Below are 16,645 nucleotides of genomic sequence, written 5' to 3' on the forward strand. Positions count from 1 at the left end.
CGGATGAACTTATCGTCCGCAGCAGAGGTGACTCTTGGTCTTCCTGTCCTGGGCGGTCCTCATGTGAACCAGTTTCTTTGTACCGCTTGATGGTTTTTGCGACTGCACTTGGGGACACCTTCAACGTTTTCCCTATTGTTCGGTCTTACTGACCTTCATTTCTTAAAGTAATGATGGCCACTAGTTTTTCTTTACTTACCTGCTTTTGTCTTGCCATAATATAAATTCTAACAGTCTATTCAGTAGGACTATCAGCTGTGTACTGTATCCACCTGCTGCACAACACAAGTGATGGTCCCAACCCCATTTATAAGGTTTGAAATCCCACTTATTAAACCTGACAGGGCACACCTGTGAAGTGAATATAAGACATATTTTCAGTTGTTTCATACTTTTTTGTTCAGTATATAATTCCACATGTGTTAATTCATAGTTTTGATGCCTTCAGTGTGAAGCTACAATATTCATAGTCATGAAAATAAAGACAACTCTTTGAATGAGAAGGTGTGTCCAAACCTTTGGTCTGTACTGTATATATGTATATATATGTACATATGTATATGTATATATATATATATATATATATATATAAGCATTGTATAAATTCAGTCCATTTGAAATGGGAAGTGAGTGAAACCAAAACAAAACACAAAGGGCACAGAGGGATCAATCCATGCAGATTAGGTGATAGTCGGTGTCATGACAGAACATTTAAATTAAAGCTAAAGGTTTTATAATGCACGCATAAAAAAATAAATATAAGCACTATGTGTAAAGGTAAAGCCACAGTAATTAAACAAAATAACCTTTTGAAAGGAGAAACATTGAAAGTCCATGATGTCTTCCTTTCTGTGGTCCAGGTCATCCTGTCAGAACTTTACTCCACTGGTTTCCAGCGTTCCTTCTCAGACGACGATGACTTGACCACCATTGCCGATAGTGACGTCGTCTATGCCTTCCAAGCTCTGCCCGGTAGCAGTCGTGGGGGCTCTGCTCTGCACTCAGGTGACCATGGCAACAAGCTACCCATATGAACCCCTTTTTTGTTCACTCATTTAGCAAATACGTTCACCCAACATTTTAAATCTTTCGTTCCAAAGTACTTCTGATTAACTTTCAGTCTCACTTAATGATGATTACATCTATTGCGGATTTTTACTCATTGAGCCCATTTCTGTGATTACGCTGTTTGTTTTCTGAAAGAACACAATTTACTTTAGAGATAAAAGAGCTTTAATTCTTTTTGGTCATGCACTACGGCACCCTAGCAGATTAAATTAAATGTAATGTCTGAATGCTGGCGTCATTCAAAATACAGTTTGCTGGAGAAACGTTGCACACAAAAGCTTCTGCTGATTGAAGTCATGTAGCTAAAGTTTGCATTTCTGAAGGTTTTGCTCCGCTTTGCTTTTTATTTTCCTCCACTCTGTGATAAAACTATACTTCCTAAAGGTTAGAGAGAACTTTTAGGCATCTGAATAACAAAGCTTTAGAACATTCCTAAATAAGAGTAACAAACACAAGAACTAGAAGGAAAAAGAAAAGGTTGTTATAAGCAGTGGCGGTCATAGCACAGATGGCACCTTGGGCGAGCCCCCCTTTTTGCACTTCCTCTTCTTGCTCCTTCCCCACTCACATCTTCACACACAACTACTCCCCCCATATGTAGCCCATTCTGCACAAACCAGAATCTTTTAGTTGTGCAAGTTTTCAGAATGATTTAAGAATACAAAAAAATGGATTTTGTCAATGTTAGGATGAATATTCGAACAAGCCTAAAAAACTTGTTGACGGGTGAAACTGGAACCTTTGTTTTTATTTTTGAGTGCTTGTGCTGCCCCCAAGTCCCTGGAACCCTGGGGACTGAACCATTTGACCCACATTTAAAAGTACCACTTTTTACCAGTGTGTTTTTTTTGTTAAAGATATGTCCGAGTAACATAACGTAACTCAGAGTGAAAACTGAAGGTTGTAAAGTTTTTCTTTTTGGTGATTAGGTCCAAAATCCTCTGCTTTTAAGTAGATAATGAATGTACTGGTGTCTTTCAGATAACATTATAATTTCCCTGCATTCTATTGATTAGTTTAATTATTTTAGTTTAAAAATGTTAAAGCTTTATAATAGAGATGAACCTGTTAGTTTTATGGCCAATTTCTGATCTGAGACCTTCCAATTGTGATTTTAGTTGAGGTCTGTTCTCTGTACTATAATTACAATTATTCTAAATATTGTTTTTCTGTCCTTCCTCCTATGAGCAGTCAGAACGTATTTCTATAACAAGTAGAGGCGATATGTGAGAGAACAGTTATTGTAAAACTGTGTTAAACTAATACTTTAAAATAGACAAAATGATTTAAAACCTTTAGTGTTTTTATTATTGATTAGTGCAGTTATCATTACTAACGTTAAAAAAATGTTTCTGTTTTTGAACGACTGTAGAGCTTCAACTTAACCATTCAGAGGTTCAAAGCTCAGAAGGATGAAGCACCTTTGCTGTAATAGATTCAGCCTTCCTGTTACTTGCTGTAGTCTCACTCTCTGTTAAAAAGCAGCAGACTGAATAAACGGCTAACGTGCCTCCATAGAAATCAGTTTTTTTTTCTCTGACTTCATCTTCTAGCACCTCACTGATACTGAAATTAGATACCTTTGAGTTTTCTTAGACCATGTTTAAAAGAGGACTCAGTGCGCTGTGTAATTATGGTCACTGAGATAACGTTATTGGTATTCTGTGTGGTCAATTTGTGTGTTTAACCATAAACCCACTGTTCTCTGGAGCCATTAAGAGGGTACAGCACCCTCTGAGGAACAATAATTATCTGTAATTCAATTCAGTGCTCATAAAAACTAAAAGCTCTTAACCTTCTCAATGGGGCATTTCTATTGTCCCTTCACACACTGATACATCTTCATAGTTATAAGAGGACAGCTGCTGTCAAACAGAAGCTAAGGTATGTGTGAGCAATATCAGGCTTGTATTGTTCCTGAGCAGTCTATACGCTGTCTTACATTGATTTCTATGTTAATTTTCAAGAAACAGTTCTTGTGAACTTAGCCCAAGGTCCGGGTTGTTATCCTAGAACAATTCAGATAGTCTTTTTAGAACTTCTTCCTAAAATGAAGGGCAGGTTCCCACAACATGACTGCTCAGATTAATGAATGGCTCACTGGATGAGTTAGGAGACACAGCCACTTAGTAAGTAAGTCGGTAATAAATCTGTCAGAATCACAGTGTAGAGGGTCATAAATGTCTAGCCCTTGAAAGGAAGCTTTACATACTTTGGAACGAATTACATTAAAGTGTTTCCTGCTAAATGCGACATCGCCAATGTCGGAGACACAATCTGTGTAATGAATGATGGTTCCTCATAATTCATGAGTTCGTAAAATGTCATAAGTCGCGCATTCACATATTAGGATTTATATGTTCAGCCATTCTTCTCTCCACCCATTGGTCTCATTTTCCATTCATCTCTTCTGTCATTTATCTAACCATTAGGGCTGTCCTTTTCACACATTCAAACAGTTGTTAATGTATGCAGATTTGAGGAGTTATTGCAACTTTCGCTCAGGAGTGACCCTTTTTTTCCAATACATCTTGGTAGTAATGACACCTACACTAAAACATAGTGGCGCTTACACATGAGGAAGGGTGACAGACAGGATAGTGAGTTTCAGAGCTGAGATGCTTTAGTACAGTCATTGTGGGGCAGCATTTCACCTGCATACAGTTTTCACCTGATGGGATAACAGCATATTTTCCTAAAGTTATACCTTCGGACTACAGCTCCATGACTATAGAGCTCTCTAATTTTTGTCTACCTCCCTTTGCAATTGAGGAGCAACAGAGGGCACACTCCTTGTACCCGTTACGTGTTTTGCAAATTTACATTAAACACAGAATGTAAGGTTGTATGATCACCGTTTGTGTGTGTTTCTAAACCAGCCTAAGGGGAAGGCACTATCCAGACAGAGACTCTCCCACTCAATTGTTGAGGCCCTTTCTCTAGCTTACAGCAGCATGGGTCTCCAAATGCCTGAAGGGGGGAAGGCTCACTCCACCAGGGACCTCCTGGGCCCCATTTAGAGTGGTGCCCATGAGTGATATTTGAGCTGCGGCCAACTGGTCTTTGCCACACACATTTGTTCAGTTTTATCATTTGCATGTGACAGACCCGTTTGTGGTTCACTCTGTTCTTTCTGCTGGGTCTCAGGTGCTGCACTAGCATGCTGTGCCTTACCCAGGTTTGATGGCTGCTCTGCAGGGCATTTATATATTTCCCATGTGTTGTACTGAGGGAATCGACTGAAAGGGATCATAATGTTAAACATATAACTAATGTTTCCTGAAGGACAGGAACAAGGTACAACACATTGCTGTCCTGCTGCTCAGGTGGGCTCGGTGAAAGGCCATTTATGCTTGCAAAATGTCCAATGAGGCTGAATTAATACAATTCTACAAAGAGGAAAGGGTTAACATTCCTCCACAGACATAAAAGACTCATTGACAGTTGTCAAAATGTTTGATTGACAGTTGTTGCTGCTAAGGTTGACCCAATCAGTTATTGGGTTTAGGGGGCAATTCCATTTTCACTTAGGGTCATGTTGGTTTGGATTGCTTTTATCCCTTAATAAATTAAACCATCACTAGAAAACAGCTTTTTTCTTTTCTATTTTCTACAGTTGTAATTTTAAGCAGAAAGGGTGGCACAGTAGAAACGTTCTCCACATGCGAGTTACACATTTAGTGCTGGAACCTGTACTCACCGTCCACCAGATTCATGGGATGGGTGAAAAATGGAGCAATACAAACATCCCCAGCTAGTAAAATTAGTCATAGCTCTAGATATCTATCATCTCTGTTTCATCACAAAGGATGTTACCTGTGATAGGACTTCCAGTTAAATATCAATCAAACAATTACCAGCTTATTAGAGTTGTTTGTTTGCTTGGAAGCCCCCGCTATCCATTTATATATTTATTTATTGCTTGTCATCTCTCCAGCCGTCCACCTATAAATCCATCCCTCTGTCCATTCATGCATCTGTCTGCTTACGGTCAGTTTTTTTCTTGTTGTTTTTTTTTGCATATTCCATATCTGAAGCCTGACCTCTATAGAAATATCTGTAGCAAGTTCATACTAATCTTCTGGATTTATACTGGATTTATTCCCAACCATGTGCTACAGATTCACAACACCATAATTCCTTTGTACAAATTGTGTGTTTCTATGTGTTGTGGAAACAGGTAACACAAGTTTGGGGCCTGATGCCAAATGTCTGGAAGAGTGATCTATAAGCATGGAGAAAGACCATGTTCAACACAGTCACAAATAACTGACACATGGGGACCTCCTCAGGTTATGTTTTCCTTCAAAAACTTAATTGTTGTCTCATTTGTTAACTTTGACCATTTTCTGTGGTGAAGCCTGTGTTATTTATTCTATTGATATAGAGAATTCAAGACCTGCTGTATTCGTACTGAAAAAGAAAACATGGGAACATTTTTGGTTTTCTTTATTCTCTGTCACTTTGTACAATCGATATGAATTTCTAAAGCCAAGCTGCTCCAGTGGAAGAACTCTGTATGCTTAACACAGTGTCCGTCCATCCATCTGTACAGCATCTATCAGTCCTTAAATCCATTCATCAACCATGTCCATCTGTTCATGTATTTAATGATTATATTATTCCTATATTATATATTTCAATTGATTTGTTTCTTAACTCTCTTGGAGATAATTTTGTATTAATAGTGAATATCCTGTCTAATTGGACGAGGCGTGGTGTGAAGGCATATTGAATACAATGTTTTTAAAGCTGGCTGTGCAAATTTGTGGGATCCAAACCAAATTAGATTTTAATGTAAATGTATAAACAGAATGATTTAGTATGAAACCTGCAGAGCACTGGCTCAAAATCCCATTTCATGTCTTATTCATTGACTGGGTTTGTGCTGAAAGTGGAAATTCATTACAGGTGCATTTACTTTGTGCTTACGTTGTTTGGTTAGTTTAAGATTCCACAGAAAATCCACTTATAAAAGCATAAATTACATTGTTACGTTCACTGAAAATAATCCATGAGGTGGATTAATGACTGTGAACCAGAGAGTAACAGCTTAACATTTGCTTTAGAAGCTGAGTTTGAACCAATTCCGTTTTTTTTAATTACAGATTAAATACTAAACAATGCTGAACTACCTCATAGATCATCACAAAGATCACTTAACGGCTGTTAGGTGTCTTCTGAGGCAGAATCTAGAGTCATAGCTCAGCTGTGCCCAGGAACACGTTCCACACACTGCCATCTTCAAACTGAAAACCCGGATAAGTGTGTTTTATGACTGAAAATGAGCTTTAACAGCAGAAGGTGACACGGAGGACTGAAACCTTATTTAAATTGTCACATTGCTCCCATTGGATTTGTGGGAATGCGGGCAGATAATGATTTTCTCCATGGGTGTAGGATAAATCTTTCTACCCCTTAGTCTGTTCCTTTTCTTCACCGACATAGAAAAGTATGTTTTACTTGTCATATTGCAGCCCTGGTGGTTAAAGAGGTTTTTATAAAAGGCTTCTCCACAGAAATGTCTATGTATTAACACTGTTTTATGACTAAGCAGAAAAATAGTTTCAACTAAATGAACAATGGACATTTCTCAGCTTCTCTTTAATTTTTGTGGGGCTAAGTGCTTTCTGAATCAAATTAGTTTGAGAGTTTTTTCCATAATTTCTTGATACGTCAATCCATAGTAAATAAGTGCTACCAGGTCCTGCTAACAACAACATTCTTTGAACTGGAAGTTGTGACTGAGAAAAGAAATCTGAAACTTAATTTCAGTATTTTTGAGATAGTTCAGTCTAGAGGTGAATGCTCAGAATTACAAAAATGTAAGATGCTGTCAAAAAGAAACTGTCCTACAACATTTCAACCTGGAAGGACTCACAAAATGGAGAAACAACAAGAAGACGGTTAAAGAGTTTATTAATGAAAGATTATTTCTTTGGCGCTCGGACCCCTGAGGAAGACGTGAACGCTGAGGATGAAATGAGTTTGAATAAACATCTTCTGATTATGATTAGGTACGTCTTCCCCCCTGGGGTCCGATCCTGGTGGTGGTGTAGGCCTTGGTATATTGGAAGGAGTTGGGAGCCTATGGTGGAGAAGGGGTGGAGGAGGGTCGAAGCTCATCAGAAGAACGGTGTCTTCCATGCAGAAGGTCTTTAAAAGTGATGCCCTGGGAGATGATTGGCCGAGGAGAAGTGCGTACCTGCCGTTGATTGGAGCAGCCAGTGAGGAGTGATTGGACGAGACCGGGTGGTGAGTCTTCCATGTTGAATTTTTGTTTAAACTCCATTTCAACCTGAAAAGACTCACAAATTGGAGAAACAACAAGAAGACGGTTAAAGAGTTTATTAATGAAATATTATTTTTTTGGAGCTCGGACCCCTGATGAAGACGTGAAAGCTGAGGATGAAATGAGTTTGAATAAACATCTTATGATTATGATTAGGTACGTCTTCCCCCAAAACAGCCAAGGCCAGGCTGAGGCTGAACTGAAGGAAAAGGAGATTAGTTATGGATGATCTGAGATGAACGGGGAGTAAAACTCAGATCAAAAACTTTTTAATGGATTAGACTCAAATGGGCTTACTTGGGTTATGACTGAAGATGCGTGGATGGCCGATGCCAGGTCGGGTGAAGATGGGCTGCACCTGACCGGTGTCAAGGTGGCTAGATGAATACCTGACAAGGCATAGAATTGAGATGCCTGCCAAGGCATGTTTGTAAACGCCTGCCAATGGCGTGAGAGAGCCCGACGGTTGCATGAAACGCCTGCCAATGGCGATTGAGCCCGATGGCTGCATGAAACACCTGCCAATGCTGTGTGTGAGCCCGACGGTTGCATGAAACGCCTGCCAATGGCGATTGAGCCCGACGGCTGCATGAAACGCCTGCCAATGGCGTAGATAGTGATGAGCCTAAAGAGGCAGGATTGCTCTGCCTGCCAAGGCATATTTCGATACGCTTGCCAGTAGCGTAGACTGATGGGCCTGATGGCTGAATGAAGAGCATAACAAGGCTTGGTTGGATATGCCTACCAGTGGCGAAGATCCAGGTGCGTCTGAAAGAGAGAAAACTAAAAATAAAACTGTCTAAAAACATGGTAAATTAATTGAAATAGGAGAATAAAACATGCAAATTTAAAAGGTTAGATATGAGAACCAGGAATAGAAAAGGAAGATTAATAATTGATCTAGCTAGAGGAAGGATTCGATAAGGCCGACCACCACCAGTAGTTGTGAGACTTCTTATCTAAGAACTGATAAATCGTTGAGTGGATAAGACGGTTTGGAGGTCAGGACAAACATACGAAGAGAAGGCTGAGGAGGACCAGCGGCTGAGTTGTTGGAGCGAGCAATCGAAACTCCTAGTGAGGCGGCTGTAGTGGCCGCCCTGATTCAAAATGAATGACCTGAGAACTGACTTGAGGGAAGATTGCATTGAACTAAAATTAGTCTCTGATGGTTGAGAAACCAAATAGCAGTCATGGGAACTCCTTCTGGAGTAAGGAAGAGGGGCAAGGAGATTGGAAAGAGTTTGTGGCGTTTGATGACGAATTTAAACATGGCATGAAAGGGGCAGAATGGACCGTTTAAACGAGTAATGAAGATGAAGCAAGGACCTTTTCCTTTGGAATGTTTAAGATGAATTTTAAAATGATCGGAATAGAACTTTAGGTCAGAAATAGTTAGGTCTCTAGCGGGATCGAATGAGCTTGATGGGGTAGTAAATCCCCCTATTCTATAAAAGCTAAAAGCCAGGTGCTGGAGAGAAGAAATTTTAGTGAGGATGAAGAAGGGCCTGAACGGAGCACTAGAAGGAGCTCTTTTAAGACGGAAAGAGTGATAGGTTTCCTGGAATCTGGCCAAGGAATGATATGATTTTTTTATTAAAGACTGAGTAAAAGCTTGAAGGAATGATTTGAGAAAAGGCTTGGAGAGTGTTCGAAGAGATGGCCTTTTGAAAAGAAATTTATACCGGCTAATAAACTCTTAATGTAAGGGAGTTTGAAATGCCAGACATCGAAGCAATACGTAATAGAAGCTAAGATGGTAGGAATGCAAACGGGTAAAGAGGAGTATTATGAGTGATGCAAAATTTTGAAAAGTTTGCCAAGCAAAGGAGGGAGAGTGGAGGGATCCAAGCCTGAATTACAATAATAAGCTGATTGGAGTAAAGGAATGAGTTTAGTCTAGTATCAGGGCTTTGAGAGGTGGAATCTGTGTGGGATGAACATTGGCTGAAGACCTGGAATGCTTTTTTTTTTTTTTTTGATGAGAAAGAGCATTAGTAAGTGAGTTTTGATGACCAGGAATATGGTGGGCAGTAATGATAAAATTGTGAGTTACAGCTTGCCAGGTGATACGGCGCATGAAGGGCATGATTGACTTAGAAGAGGAGCGGCCTTTATTTATTACTTCGACTACGGCTGCGTTGTCGCATAAAGCGGTTATGTGTTTTCCATTGATTGCCCCCGACGCAGCATGCAATAGTGATGGGGATTATCACATAAAAGGCTGATGATTCGGATTGGGGAAAGAAAGGTGGCCAGAGGCCAGCGAACCATCCACCCTGAAGAAATCCCCCAATCCCACGGACGGAGCTGCGTCCGTGAAAAACTGAATGAAATCTGCTGATGTGACGACGTCATCATAGAAGAAAAATATACCGTTCCAGTTCTGCAGGAAAGAAGAGCAGAAAGACAGGTCAGAGCGACAACCTCATCTAAAGAAACCGAATCTAGCAGAGAAGGGACGGAATTAGCCAGATCCAAAAGGCGAGAAATAAAGGAGCAACCTTGGGGAATTATGCGCATTGCGGAGTGCAATGTTTTGAGATGCCTTTGAGGAGAAGATAATGCGTAATTAGTGAAAAGGCTCGGAGTGGGCTCAGAAAGATGATCTTTTGATGAAAATTGATGCCTGCTAAAAGGCTGCTGCTGTAGGGGAGCTTAAAACGATGGTGTTCAAACAATGAGTAATGAAAGCTAGGACTGAATGTAAACCAGGTACAATGACGAGTCATTATCAAGGTAAAATTTGTAAAAGTTTTGCCAGGGGAAGGAATAAGGTTTGAAAGTAGAAGGAGCTAGACCTGAGATACAGCAGTGATTGGCAGATTGCGAAAGAGGAAGGAGAGAGGAATAATCGGAGTAGGGTAAAAGTAGGCTGATGGACAGAAACGGTGGAAGACCTGAAAATTTAAACGAGACAGGGCATGAGCAACTGAATTAGAAACCTGGAACATGACGGGCAGAAATGATGAGGTCATGAGTTACGGCCAGCCAGGATTCGCTGGAGGTAAGAGCTACGTCCATGAAATGAACTTACTAATATTGACTGTACATAGGTTTTTTAGTAAGAGTTTGTTATTTTGCTGCGGCAGTAATGCAGTTAATGCTTAAATTTGAAAACACTTAGTCCGGTAAGGTGCTGTAAATCGATTGTCTCAAACTGAACAACGCAGCACCGACCCGATATGCAGAAAGAAAGTGTGCTCCACAATTAGACGGGATAAAATACAGATATATTGAAACATTAAATGGTTCCTTAGCACCTGGTTAATAAAGGAAAAAGGTTGGTATAAATGTTCGAATGCGCAAATGAATATTTAGATGTTCTATGGAGTATCAAGTGTTCATCAAAAAAACAGCCTGGGGGAAGATGGTCTCTGTGTCGGCTGGTGTTAGCAGACAGCGCTCTGTAGCGCCACCTGAAGGTAAAAGCCTAAACTGTTTGTGTGCAGGGTGTGTGGGGTCTGCAGAGATTTTTCCTGCTCTTTTCCTGACCCTAGACCTGTATAAGTCCTGGATGGAGGGAAGGTCAGCTCTGATTATTCTCTCTGCAGACCTGATTGTTTGTTGCAGTCTGGACCTGTCCTGTTTTGTGGATGAGCCAAACCACACTGAGATGGACGAAGACAGGACAGACTGAATTATGACAGTGTAGAAGATGACCAGCAGCTCTTGTAGAAGATTGTACTTCTTGAGTTGCCTCTGGAAGTACAGTCTCTGCTGGACCTTCTTCTGAACATTGTCTTTGTGTGAGGACCATCTCAGGTTTTGAGAAATTGTAGTTCCTAGGAACCGAAAGTGGTTCAAAACAAACAGTGTTGATGAGGATGTTGAGGGGGGTGTGTGGGGTGGTGTTCTCGAATGTCCACCATCATTTTCACATTCTTGATTGGGTTGAGTTCCAGGTGGTTTTGACCACACCAGTGTACCAGCCAATCCACCTCCTGTCTTTATGCAGACTCATCACTGTCCTGGATCAATCCAATAACAGTGATATCATATGCAAACTTCAGGAGTTTCACAGACGGGTCCACTGAGGTGCAGTCGTTTGTGTACAGGGAGAAGAGGAGTGAGGAGAGAACACACCCCTGGGAGGCGCCAGTGCTGATGGTTCTTGTGCAGGAGAAGATGATCCCCAGCCTCACCTGCTAGTGATCCACTGACAGTTGGAGGCCGGGACTTTGAGCTGGATTAGCTTCTGGTGGAGGATGTCTGGGTTGACAGTGTTGAAGGCTGAGCTGAAGTCCAAAAATAGGATCCTGGCGTACATTGCTACGAGGTCAAGGTGTTGCAGGATGAGGTGTAGTCCCATGTTGACTGCATCATCTGCCGACCTGTTTACCTGGTAGGCAAACTGCAGGAGATCCAGCATGGGCCCTGTGATGTCCTTGAGATCCAGTCGCTCAAAGGATTTCATAACCACAGACATCAGGGCGACAGGCCTGTTGTCATTTAATCCTGTGATGGTGGGTTTCTTGGGTACTGGGATGATGGTGAAGTGTTTGAAGCAGGAAGGAACCTCACATAGCTCCAGTGACTTGCTGAAGATCTCCGTGAAGATGGGTGCCAGTTGCTTAGCACAAGCTCTCAGGCATGATGGGGAGACATTATCAGGTCCTAAGGCCTTCTTTGTTTTCAGGCGCTGAAAGAGCCTGTTTACATCTTTCTCTGAAATCCTTAGTGCAGGCAGGGGGTCTGAAGGTAGGGGGGTGGTTGGTCTATGGCAAGTATTTGTGTCTGAATGGGATTTGGAGGAGTTGGGTTGATGTGTGAACTGCTGCTTTTCATACCTGCAGTAGAAGCCATTCAACTGATTTGCCAGGGTGGGGGGATGGGCTCCTGTAGGCATTCAGGGTTTTCAAACCATTCCAAACAGCAGAAGCGTCTCCATATGAGAAGCCTTTCTTTAGCTTATCACTGTAGCTGTTCTTCGCTGCTTTGATCTCCTTGGTCAGTTTTCTCCTGGTCTGCTTATACACAGCCTGGTCCTCACTGCAGTGAGCCACTTCCTTATCCCTGCACAGCTGCCTCAGATGAGAAGTAAACCAATGTTTATTGTTATTGTATGTGCAGAAGGTCACACAAAGTTAAAGTTTTACAAAAACCAGAGATCCAAATTTAGACAAAAACGTTCTGACTAGTCAGTTGTTATTGGCAAAAGAACACTGATCTCAACATCATGTGTCTGGGATTACATGAAGAGACAGAAGGATGTGAGAAAGCCTACATCCACAGATCTGTGGTTAGTTCTCCAAGATGTTTGGAACAACCTACCGGCCGAGTTCCTTCAAAAACTGTGTGCAAGTGTACCTAGAAGAATTTATGCTGTTTTGAAGGCAAAAGGTGGTCACACCAAATATTGATTTGATTTAGATTTCTCTTTTGTTCATTCATTGTAATTTGTTGATTGATGAAAATAAATGATTAACACCTCCATTTTTGAAAACATTCTTTGTTTACAGCACTTTTTCACACAGTACTGTATATGCAGTCTGTGGTCCGTTTTGTTTTTTAGTTTTGCTCTGAAGGGTTGACTGATAGAAATTTTCTCAACCATAAACTAAGCCCCGCTTCTCTCTGTTAACATGTTCAGCAATGGTCCAGTGATGTCAACTTATACCTAACGGTATATTAAGAAAAATGGTTCAGTCAGTGAATGCAAAGAATGATCTTGCAGTAAATCCCTCCAAAATCCTTACAACTCATGCTGGTTTTAAAGAAAAGCATTTTAACCAGAAATGCTTTTCTTTTGGTGTGTCATGTATATCGGTAAAGCATTGAACACCACTGCTATTAATTCATCCGTATGTATGGTACATATAGAATGGCACATCTGACTTTAACCATGGGTTATTACAAAGAGGAGATCTCAATTTGATTGCAAGGTGCCCCGGTCCCGCGGCTGATCTTGATCCCAAATAATCAGACAGCCTCCATTCTCTATTACCCCATTCTCTGTTGCCCCTTTTCCACTGGATCGGTAGCTATTTTTCTGGTCCCTGCTCCTGAGCAAGTACGAACCGGGCTGAGTTGGGACTACATGTTATGTGAACAGACTGCTGTTCACTGATTGGCCATGGGACCAGGGGAAAAGATTAGGTTTTCGCTTAGGTAGAGCAGGGAAAAGTTAATAAAACTCATTAGCGCCTACAACAGTGTTAAGGACCATAATGGCCCGAGCAGGTCAAATCGAAATATAATTTTACTATTTACAAATAATTTTATATATGAAAAAACACATATGTAAGACTGTTCTGCATATACAATAATACAAACATTCATTGTATTTAGTTTGTTTTTATTTTGTATTTAATACATTTTTTTATTTCTTATTTCACGCAAATTACTTTAATGTGACAATGTAACATAGTGACGTTAATAGCTGCACAGCACACTACACTGATGGCTGGAGGGAGGTCTTCAGCCACTATAGCTTCAGCTGTCAGTGGGTCAATGGAAATACAACAGGTATCGTACAAAGTAGAGCAGAGCCGCGCCAGCTAAAACTAGCCAGTGAAAAAGGGGCATATACATACCTCACATATTGAGCTTTTTTGTGCCAATATCCAATTTGATTTTCATCAAGCACAATTTTTTGCATTTTGACCAAACACCTCCACTTTGTTCTTTACTATTTTCATATTTTTCAGAGGTCTTTTGTCATGTTGGCTTCCAGATTTAAATAGACTGAATTTATTTAATGCTTTTCCAGTCATGCCAACCACTCAAAGCGCTGTACACTAGATCCACATTCACCCAGTAGCACTCACAAACACGCACACATTCATACACCGACACACAGATTGGTACTTGCTGCCTATGTATGTAAATGTATTACATATATAGCCAAAAGTAAAATGTTATTGAAAAGCCCAAAAATGAAAAAGCAATGTCTCTTGGTTCTATCTTAGGTTCTAACAGATTTATTAGTAACTATTATATTTACTGTTAAAAAATCCAGATTTCCTCTCAGTAAATCAGCAGTGGATGCTGCTGACAAAATGAATGAATAGCCCTCCAATAACATAACATTGTGCACATTTCCACATCCTGTAGCATAATTGTGTTTCAGCGATGCCAGACAAAGTTGATTCTATGCAGTGCATTCCTTTGTTGTCATAAGTGGCTGCCCTTGTCAGTAAACGTTTGGCTGATGTTGAATGAATAGTCTGGTGCAGTAATGAGGTTTTGTGTTTCGGGGAAAAGGCAGCTGAAAAACACTGAAAAATCAATTAGGTTTCTAAGCGCCACAATCATGTCCTGTTTCGTCTTCAACAACCAAGGCAAATTGCACGTAATGTAAATGGAGCAATAAAGCTTCATGAGAAAATGACTTCAAATGCTCGGAGGAAGATTGGGGATAGCATGATCTGCTAAAGTCAAGCGAAGCTTTCCTGTCCTTCTTGAAATTAGAAAAATCCCAAACTTGGTTAATGTTTAAGCGGAGAGGACAAGTGAGGCCCAAATGCTGGCTACTTATGTGAAGGCCTCCTGAAACAAGTTCTACATACTGACATATACAGGGGTTGGACAATGAAACTGAAACACCTGGTTTTAGACCACAATAATTTATTAGTATGGTGTAGGGCCTCCGTTTGCGGCCAATACAGCGTCAGTTCGTCTTGGGAATGACATATACAAGTCCTGCACAGTGGTCAGAGGGATTTTAAGCCATTCTTCTTGCAGGATAGTGGCCAGGTCACTACGTGATACTGGTGGAGGAAAACTTTTCCTGACTCACTCCTCCAAAACACCCCAAAGTGGCTCAATAATATTTAGATCTGGTGACTGTGCAGGTCATGGGAGATGTTCAACTTCACTTTCATGTTCATCAAACCAATCTTTCACCAGTCTTGCTGTGTGTATTGGTGCATTGTCATCCTGATACACGGCACTGCCTTCAGGATACAATGTTTGAACCATTGGATGCACATGGTCCTCAAGAATGGTTCGGTAGTCCTTGGCAGTGATGCGCCCATCTAGCACAAGTATTGGGCCAAGGGAATGCCATGATATGGCAGCCCAAAGCATCACTGATCCACCCCCATGCTTCACTCTGGGCATGCAACAGTCTGGGTGGTACGCTTCTTTGGGGCTTCTCCACACCGTAACTCTCCCGGAAGTGGGGAAAACAGTGAAGGTGGACTCATCAGAGAACAATACATGTTTCACATTGTCCACAGCCCAAGATTTGCGCTCCTTGCACCATTGAAACCGACGTTTGGCATTGGCATGAGTGACCAAAGATTTGGCTATAGCAGCCCGGCCGTGTATATTGACCCTGTGGAGCTCCTGACGGACAGTTCTGGTGGAAACAGGAGAGTTGAGGTGCACATTTAATTCTGCCGTGATTTGGGCAGCCGTGGTTTTATGTTTTTTGGATACAATCCGGGTTAGCTCTCGAACATCCCTTTCAGACAGCTTCCTCTTGCGTCCACAGTTAATCCTGTTGGATGTGGTTCGTCCTTCTTGGTGGTATGCTGACATTACCCTGGATACCGTGGCTCTTGATACATCACAAAGACTTGCTGTCTTGGTCACAGATGCGCCAGCCAGACGTGCACCAACAATTTGTCCTCTTTTGAACTCTGGTATGTCACCCATAATGTTGTGTGCATTTCAATATTTTGAGCAAAACTGTGCTCTTACCCTGCTAATTGAACCTTCACACTCTGCTCTTACTGGTGCAATGTGCAATCAATGAAGACTGGCTACCAGGCTGGTCCAATTTAGCCATGAAACCTCCCACACTAAAATGACCGGTGTTTCAGTTTCATAGTCCAACCCCTGTACAGACACAACATAAACCTCAGAGCCTGTTTTTTATTCTTCAGTTGTAGTTATCAAGACAGTCATGGTGTCACTCTTGTTAAATGTTAAACATTTGTGAGGTAACACAGATAAATCAACAATGCACTGTACTGTTCCTAAAAGGATAGCTTTAATATTTAATGAGCATCTTTACTTTAGTGCTTCTAATGAAGAGGTAAGCAAGAGTTCGAGTATTTCTATTAGTTTCTTCTGGAGCATATTGTTGTATGTTTCTGTAACATATTTACAAATTACCTCACTAAATTTAGATTGTTGGATTAATATTTAAAACATGATGCAACTAAGTGCAAAATCCTTCAGGGTATTCAAATAACTGCAGCTTTGTTGCTCTTATGTATTGCTTTCTTTTTATCCATGGTGCGGTGCAGATGTTGTGGCAGCTGGTGATGCAATGTTGTGCTGCCTTCTTGTAGATGAAAAGGGGGAGTGGGAGATGAGCTGGATACAGCTGAG

The 16,645-nt window shown here is 41.0% G+C and overlaps 1 protein-coding gene across 1 annotated transcript in view; it reads left to right on the top strand.

Moving 5' to 3' along the window:
• The window catches only part of usp43a (ubiquitin specific peptidase 43a), a 221,709-nt gene that overhangs the window by 93,365 nt on the left and 111,699 nt on the right, over nt 1-16,645 (top strand). Inside the window, exon 6 of the mRNA XM_047365938.1 lies at nt 861-1,005. Within this exon, the coding sequence (XP_047221894.1) occupies nt 861-1,005 (145 nt within the window). The remainder of the gene's footprint in view (nt 1-860; nt 1,006-16,645) is intronic.

This window comes from Girardinichthys multiradiatus, chromosome 5 (genome assembly GCF_021462225.1).
Source record: "Girardinichthys multiradiatus isolate DD_20200921_A chromosome 5, DD_fGirMul_XY1, whole genome shotgun sequence".
NCBI classification, from domain to species: Eukaryota; Metazoa; Chordata; class Actinopteri; order Cyprinodontiformes; family Goodeidae; genus Girardinichthys; species Girardinichthys multiradiatus.